General features: G+C 37.6%; 1 protein-coding gene across 1 annotated transcript in view; it reads left to right on the top strand.

Moving 5' to 3' along the window:
* The window catches only part of CRB1 (crumbs family member 1, photoreceptor morphogenesis associated), a 115,224-nt gene that overhangs the window by 93,981 nt on the left and 12,027 nt on the right, over window positions 1-9,216 (top strand). The window contains 1 exon segment of the mRNA XM_009999937.1: window positions 1,230-1,356. Coding sequence (XP_009998239.1) covers window positions 1,230-1,356 — 127 coding nt within the window.

Genomic DNA, 9,216 nt, shown 5'->3' on the forward strand with positions numbered 1-9,216 from the left:
TTTCGTGGCCTTTCCAGCCAGCCAGCCGGGACCTGGCCCCGCCCCTGCTTCCGGCCGTGGCTCCTCCCCTGCAGCAGCTGCCCCCCCCACACACACACAGAGGGGGTTCAGCGCCGCGTGGAGCTGACTCAAAGGACATTCCATGTTCGTGTAAGGAAATACCTGGTCCTTCACAATACACAAGTTAACATTTTCAAGTATATTAATATAACTTACCATCGAAGGAAACTCTTGACACATTTTTAAAGATTAATAAAGAAAATCAGATAAAAGTGGTTAATACAATGAACTGCTCTTCTCTAATTTAACACTAAAAATTTATTGCACGCTTATGAATATGATTGAACTAAGAAATTCCTTACAACTCAAGAGAGAGTTTCTCATTCTTCTTCAAGACTAAACCTGCTTTCTTATCTGGATTAACCATTAGGATTATTTGGAAAAAAATAAGGAGCAGGGAATTGAAAGGGAATATTGTCAAAGGAGAAAAACACCAAATCATTACTAGTTTTCAGACAATCTCACGCATTCCTCATTAATGTTCAATTGTTTCCCTTGAGAAATTATGAGAACTCAAATTTCCTTTGTCATCAGAATTAACTCAAAAACATTTACCAATATATATTTAAGATTATCAAGCTCTGTTCTGCACCATTCTTACCATTCTTGGAGCCCACTTCAGAGAAACCAGAAAGCAGCATCAGCTGGGATCTAGTGACATGTCAAATTGAGGAAAAGAGAAAAAAAAGAGAAAAAAAAAAAAAAAAAAAGGCAAAAAGGCAGGAGAATATTCCCAGGAGCACTCAGGTGGGAGAAACACACTTTTGGTTGACTTAAATCTGGACTACTGGGAAGGAAAAAGTGCCCTCAGCTCCCCAGAACAATGAAAATGGGTAAGCAAGTCCAGTAGGACTTGTGCCAGATCTAGCTCTAAAATCATACACAAACTTTCATTTCACATTGCTAAGCACCATTAACCACTAAATGCTTTACAGAAATGAGATTTCCAGCTTAACTATCTGTTTTTCAAAACAATACAGGAAATTCAGGATTTGAGTGTGGCTAGTCAAGTAGTTAATAAAATCATAAACACATGTAGAGATACAGCACAGCTTTGAAACACAGCATCCTCCTCTCCCTTCCCCAAAAGCTTCTGAGTTAAAAATGTACCTGTTTGGTACCTTTGAGATGTGATTTCAGATGCTCAATATTTGCAGTCTTTCCTCCAGGTGTGAAAAGGACATTGATGAGTGCAGCTCCGACCCATGTCTGAATGGGGGCCTCTGCCAGAACCTACTCAACAAGTTCCACTGCCTCTGCGACATGAACTATGCTGGAGACCGCTGTGAGATAGATGTAAGCGACCTCTCCTTTTTTGTCTCTTTACTGTTGTGGCAGAACCTCTTTCAGCTTCTCTCTTATCTTATTCTACGAATGGATGATGAACCAGCAGTCGAGTGGGGTGAACAGGAAGACTATTGAGCAGTCTTTAAACTTTTGTATTCTCACGCAGCAGAAGATGCCTTGACCAAACAGCTTAGCAAAGCAATACAAGTATCAGAGTTTTAAAACTTGTTTTATATTTCTTTGAATGATTTTTTTATTAATCGCTTTGAATCTGGTTTAGTTCTCTAACTTAATTTTAGAACAAATGCCAGCAGATCTTAAAAAGTGTTTCATCCCACCTCCACCTGAGTCTTTCACCACAGACAAACTGCCAGTGGGCAACAGTGGGATATTCCAGCAGGCAATACATAATCATGAGAACTGTAAGATTACTGATGGTGACATTCAAACCCTACTGCAATGAGTGGCAAAGTGCCACTGCCTTCAATAAGGCTAATTTGACCATTAAATCTTACAGACAGTCACTACCTTTGCATCACATACCATGTTCATTGCTGTTTCTTTGGCAGTTTCACATCTGTGAAATAATTTAGGATATCTTTGGATAATTAGATAATGGTTTGGATTAGCAACTGGCAACATGCTGAGGACACTCTCATATCCATTTGAATTAGTGGCAATCCCGCACTGTAATCACTAATCCTGAACATCTGCTCCAGTAGCCTACACACCTCCAGTATATTATACTGAGATAAAATACAGCTGTCTTAATCTTCATCATGTTCCCTCTTTCAAGAAAGGCCCAGTAAGTACTTCAGACTTTGAATACATATATTTGTTGTTTACTCAAAGATTTCTACAACTTCAAGTAAATCTGTTACCCATCAGCAGATATGAGTGTCATCAGACAAACTATGGGATTATTCCTCTTTAGGAAGCAATCAAGGTAATTTGGTTGTCCATGGATTCTTTAAAGAGTGAAAATAAGAGACCTGAAAATTATGAATACCAGGAGGTTTAGCAAAAAACATTCTAGCAAAATCTCTGTGTAGTTGCCTTTGAGAGTGTAGACACAAATGAAGTACAGTGTTAAATACAAAACAGTATTGAAAAGTAAGGGGTGTTTTCCCCCAAACAATTCTTTAAGGCAAAAACCTTTTATGAATTGTGCAACCATTTCTTTGGGCATTCATGATCACACCTGTATAGATTCTGTACTCCTCTTAGTCATTTAAATCGTGTCCTTGAGTGCTGATTCAAAGGAATGCATACGTGTAAGGTGGTTTTTATTATTAGGTGATATGGCATGTAGCAGAGTTATAGGAAAGACTAACAAACACTATGCAATGAGGTTTTATGACTCTAGAGAGAACAGCTGATTGTTTGCAGAAGTCTTTGAGCCCACTGATAGTATTTTCCCCCCACTTCAAACCTGACCCTGTTTCTTCTGTCTGACCCAACTTGCTGTGGATTGGACTAGGAGTGTTTATGAAGAGCAAATCCCACCTTTAATTCTACAGTTGCATTAAGACACCTTAAAATATACATAAGGGAGATGTTAAGGTTCCTGTTTTGCCATGGCAGGATCTAACAGAAGTCAATGCCTGAGGATCAACCTCTATTTTTTATTTCTCACCTTTCATAAATGTTCCAAAGTCCGCTGCTTTTCTGAGTACTATTTAGAAAATAATTGCAGCATCCCTCATATTATTAAAAAGTCTACTCCTCTTTTCAGGGAGGAGGGGAAACCCCAAACACATTTGTTGCAAATTTATGAAAAAATTCAGTATTCATCCCTGTGATGTGTCACAGATTCCTGTCCCAAGCACTTGCCTTAGTTAAGATAAGCCCAGTATTTACTTGTAAAAATCAGAATACACCAAGGATAATTTCTTTGCTGTCTTTTGCCAGATAAGTGATTTGGGTAATTTTTTTGTTAATCTCTTATTAAAAAAAAGTATTGAAAAATCAACTAAAAGATCCTTTCTTCTTTGTAAGCAATCAGTAAGCACAAGATAAGAATGCATGTTCCAGCACTGGGGATGAAATTAATGTAGTAGTGCTAGAGACAAACCTGTATATTCTATCAGAGGTAGAGCTTTGTTATCTTACTGGGAATCACATGTAATATTGTAAAATATAAACCAGGCAAAAACAACAAGCCAAAACCAAACTGCACTTTGGATTATTTTTTTCAATGAAAATACAATTTTGGAAAATTGCTTTTTACTCCAGATAAAGTAGTGTGATCAAATCTAGAATGTCAGAGGAAATTTTTTATTATGAAATGAATATTTCTGTGTGAAATGTTGGCAGTTTTGTTTAGAGCATCAAAGAAAGCCAAAACAAAATAGAATACTCACCTTGGTTTGAATTAAAATGTCAATTTTCTTTCATATAGATTAATTTAAAATAATGAAAAGCATATTATGTAGGAAATTCTATTCCAAACTGTAGTTTTCATGTAGCTGAAGATGTTACTCCTTTCAGTATTATTGAAATGAAAAATGAAATTTTTTAGCACAACTTGAAATGAGAACTATCACATCATTTCAGAATTCTACCTAAAAGCAAAGAAATAAGACATTAAAAAAATTCAGATGAAACAACCTGCTGCAACTAAGCAAGACTCTTCAAATATATATTTTTTAAAAACAAAATTTTAAAAAATCACAACAAAGTTTGGAGTTTGGGGTTCTTTTCCTCACTGGAAAACTCCCAGTAAATTGAATTCTTATGTATTTTATAGAACATACACACCAGGATACCCTACAATAAGCTAAAATTTCATTCTGGTTGAATGTAGACGAAAGCTAGAAATCAATACCCTGTTACACCAGTATGTCTAACATACCACAGCTATATGCAGAATATGTAAAACAAAGAAGAAATCTGTATAGAGATTCCAAAACTTTCTCTTCAATACTAGAAACTTTATATGAGTGTACATACATTCTTAAATACACATTTTATATGGATTTACAGCAATATGTAAGTTATTCATCTAGAATATATCAGCAGAGCATTACTTCAGTCTTTCTTTTACTGAATAAACACCTGGATTTGAATTCTTTCCTCCCTCTAATGCCTTCTCATCATGAAACATCCCCTGACTTCAGAAAAGCTGCTCCTTTCCTCTGTATTTCTGTATTCCCAACTGCATTGTGCACGTGTACATAACTTTCCTATCTTTATACACAAAATAAACCTTCTGCCTTCATCTCTATGTCTGCTCCTCATTTTCTGCTAATGACTCACTTCATTTGCTTTAAGTGTGCCATGTTTTCTCTGCACATCAGCACTTTACAGGGACACCAGACAACCAGCAAGGCTCTGCCTCCCCTTCATGCTCCCTGGCAGCTGCTGCTGCCCAGCCCATGGGCTGACTGCTCCCCTGGGGACCTCTGAGTACCTTACAGAGCACAACCACATAAACAAGCCCCCAGATCAACAACTCAGAGAGCCAGGGGTTTTATCCACATGGCTTCAAGTGACTCTTACTACTTGGTTCCCTTATTATGTACTATCAATACTTACAAAACTGTTGAGCGTCACGAGGTCTCTGTTGGCCTTTTGATGGCTCATCCCTTTCCTTTGAGCTATCACAGCCCATAGGCTGGACCTGTCCCACACACAGGTCTTTCAACACACCCAGTGGAGAATAATATATATACTTAAATTTTTAAAATTCTATTTCCTTGAATATATATATTTTAAAGGAAAAGCAGCTGTTGGACATTTAAAGGGAAACAGCTATAGAAGCAAACATGAAAAAACAGCTGGATGAACAATGACACTAAGCACTATTTTTTTATTTTTTTAATCCAATTGCTAAGATTTTTTAGAGTTTGAGGGGTTGAAAAGGCCATTATTAATGTTTAAGTTTAAGGTATAATGGGAAGATCTTCACACATCTTCAGTGTTGCCATTTCATTGATTTTTTTCTATTGATCTGTACATCTTTTGATATTTTATTTTTTTATTTATAACACAAACTCTCAGGCAAGTTCCTATTTTTGTGAAAATCCCAGTATTCATTAAAAACAATTCATGTCCTGGAATTACAATTCTGCTTAAGGTGGCCACAGCTCTCTGCTCTGATGTGCACCGCTGTTGCTTTCATATCCTCTTCCAGCTGGTACCATTCCACCCTCCTGGGTGCGAGGACAAGCATCATGCACCAGAGGTTACGATTCACATTCGGTGTCATTAACAATACACTGATAAGCATGTAAGTTATGTTCAATATTGAATCTAAATTCAATAAAACTCTCTCAGGCTTCCATAGCACGGACACACTGAATTTTGATTGAATCTGCTCTACAGCAATTAGCTAATGTATTCATTAACTGCAAGGCCTAGTAATATGAATGTGGCAAATGATACTTAATTACAATAATTAATGCCTGGTGATTCATGAATAATGCATTCAATAGCTATTTACATATTCATACTTATGAGGCTATTACTGGATAATTAGCATTTGCATAAAAGATGTGGACATCAGCAACGTAACCTCCACACCATTTTCCACCAATCTCACTGGATTTACCTGTTTGTCTTGCTCTTGTGTACCTCTGTCTTGCCATTATACACAGAAATATAAACAATATTTCCTTTTTAAGACCTACAGAGAAATACAAAAGCAGTTACAGCCATGCAATTAGCTTATGCACTGCACCAGTTCTGAGCCAGTACTCTCATTAGTTTATGTCTTGAGGTTATAAAACAATTTAGAAGAGTTTTTGGATATTATTTGACAAGGAAAAAACCCCACAATTTTCCACCTCCTCTTTCCAGCAGAAACCTTCTCAGATATTAGAAGGCAGGGTGCAAGACCAGCACAAGCATTCTGCTGCTTCCAATGCAAAAAAAAAAAATAAAAAAGAAACACAAAATCCCATATAAGAACTTTACACACTTGTAAGAGAAAGCATTTGCTCAAAGAACTTTGTTCTCATTGACATCAGTATGGATCTGTTTGTGTCCTGGATTTATGCTCTCCCCTATTGCAGATGGTTAGGACACTTCCATGATTCAGATTTTGTTCATTTGTGAAAGCAGGGTAGCAATATTGTTAACACCTTCAATCTGAACAAATTATTCTACCCAAGATGGGTGGTATTTATGCTCCAACACACAGATTCCAGCCTCCATGAAAGCAGATAAGTTGCTAGCCCTCCCAAGTCTGGAGAAGATTTCAAGAGCCACAGAAGCACATAAATACAACACCGAATTTTTAAAGAATATTTTTCATATTCAAATGTAATAATTTTAAGGCAGCATAATAAGTCTTATTCTTATTTTAAGTTTGAATGCTCAGTGTTGATGACACTAAGATAATAATATTCAGCTGCCAGCCTCAGGAATGTGGTAAAAAAGAATAATTAAAGCTGGGTAAGTCAACTGAAACTGAGAAGTGCTACCATCCTGATTTTCAGACAAACCATTCACCTGCTGCTCCTCCACAGCATCAGCTGAGGAGCTGTGGGTGCTCCATGTCATTGAAAAGCTTATCTCAGCTGTCATAACCTGCAGAGACTGAACAGAGGGTCTCACCATAAGCGGAGAACAGATCCAGATTCCCCTCATAAATTTTGGTCAGCTACCTGTAACTCCAGGCAGCAAGATAAGGTGAAGCCATTGGGAAGTATCAGACTGGTGTCTTAGTAAGTGAGCACACTCGTATCTACTGCAACTTTTGTCTTCTCCAGTGCTCTTGCAGCCTGTTGAGAAAGACTAATATGTACAGTAAAATAATTTCAAAATTCAACAATTTTTCTGAAATTCCCTGTCCTGCATAGCTAACTCCACTGCATTTCATGTCCTTGTCTCACAATAAAATAACTACAAGAAAACAGATAGATTTAAACCCACTCATTTACATGGTTGAAGTTCATACTGAATCCTGCAGTACTTGAGGACCAAAAGAACTAGGACTGCACACTAGTTCAAAACTGATGCCCTCAGCTTCCAGCTGCCATGGCCAGGGTAGCCAGCCCATGACACATTCCTACTGGCTTTCTTTCCCAAGCGAGGAGCAAGCTGTGGGTTAGGAGAACCATCAATGAGCAGAAGCAGACTCGCATATCAGGTTTCCTGATGGTCCTAAGATCTAGACAGGGAGCAGAATGTGGGAAGGAATTAAGCAGTCTAGTCTACATAATCTTCATCCTGTAAGGTTGCTGAGGGAACCTCAGTGAACACAAAGGGTGTTCCCTGGTATTTCTGAGTTATTCTCTGCAGTACCTTGAGAAAACCCTCATCATGTCAACTTTTTCAAGGAAAGGACTGTACAGCACAGGTAAAGTTATTCCAGTCTGATCATAGGTTATTGAAATAATACCATTTCATTGACTGAAGTAAGTTTTTACAATTTTTATTAGCCTAGCAGAGTCAGCATAACCGAATGAGGGAAAAAACTGGAATGTATTTGTTTTCATGTTATTTGCATGTTTGTAGATCACCCCTCATCACAAAATCATTCCTACTGATGGTAGAAGCCAGGGAGACCCCAGATTTATTCCTGTGCCACATCAAATGTGGGGTAAGAAGAAACATCTTTAGATTTGTAAAATAAACAGCTCTGCTCTGTAAGTCGTTGGAAATGTCACAATGCCGTTTTTACAGTTGTTTTTCAGAGTAGAACAGCCCCTTAATTCCTTTGCTATTTTCTAAAGTAAAAATTTTAGAAGTAAAACTTCTAAAATGATATTGCAAGAAACACATTTAATATGTGTCATAACACAAGGTACAAAAACATTAGGACACAAAGACTATAAGGTTATCTGATGTGTCTTTGCTGGGAAAGACAGGGAAGCTCCTCACAAGGCCAGCATTACTGCATGCATCAGTGAAAAGCAGTTGAATATTTAATGTGCATGGTAAATATAAGCAGAAAACGGAGCCCCGATCACATATGACAGCCTAACACTCTGCAGTATAGGAATCAGCTCAAGCACAGTATTCACATAACACATTTAGTATTCAGACTAACACATTTTGTCTGTACACCATCCTTTATGTTGGCAATGGCATTGTTTTCCCTTTTCTCACCTTCTGATGTTTTCCCTGTAGACTCACATTCACATCACATGGACATTTACTTCAGTCATTGCTCACTTTATAACTCGTCCATGCACTCCATGCCTCCATTGTTCAGATATTAAATTTTACATCTTTTTTCTCATATGGTTCATAAGACTTCATATGTTCTTTCCTCTTTTATTCATTTTTTCTATCTTCAGGCAGCAGACTAAGCTCTGAAAGAAGGTATTCTGAAAGTTGCTTTAGAACAATTGACTCATAAATATTAAAATACTACTCTTATTTGTGGTATGAAAAGTAAAGACAGTGATCAGCAAAGCATCAGGTCTGTGGGACTCAAGAAACCAAACCAGGTGCTTTAACAAAACCATCATCGTTGGCTTGAGGCAGTTACAGGTAATAAGAGTGATGGAGCCAAATCCAAAACTGAGACTATTTAAACTCATAGCAAGACCCTTCAGCATTCTTTAATCTGTAATAGCCCCTCAGGGCATGGAATTGAGCCCTCAGGCACTGGCACAGTGGAGTGAGGGCAGAACTCAAGGATACTTTGCCTGAGAGGAGTGACTGACCAGCTAGCCTGATAAAGAGCATCTGTCCTGGTACTCAGACAGTAAGTAGCCAGTCACTAGACATGGAAATGGGAGTTTAGACAAAGTTCAGACTATAAACCTATAATAGGTACATATGAATAATTTATTACCAGTGTAAGTGCAATGTTCTTGCATTTTAAACAACAGAGAATGCCATACTTCATTTCAAAAAAGAAATCTCTCACAGTAAAAATGCCTGATTGTAACAGCTCCATAAAAGACCATCGTT

Source organism: Chaetura pelagica, unplaced genomic scaffold, assembly GCF_000747805.2.
Source record: "Chaetura pelagica isolate M959 unplaced genomic scaffold, ChaPel_1.0 scaffold246, whole genome shotgun sequence".
Classification (NCBI taxonomy): Eukaryota; Metazoa; Chordata; class Aves; order Apodiformes; family Apodidae; genus Chaetura; species Chaetura pelagica.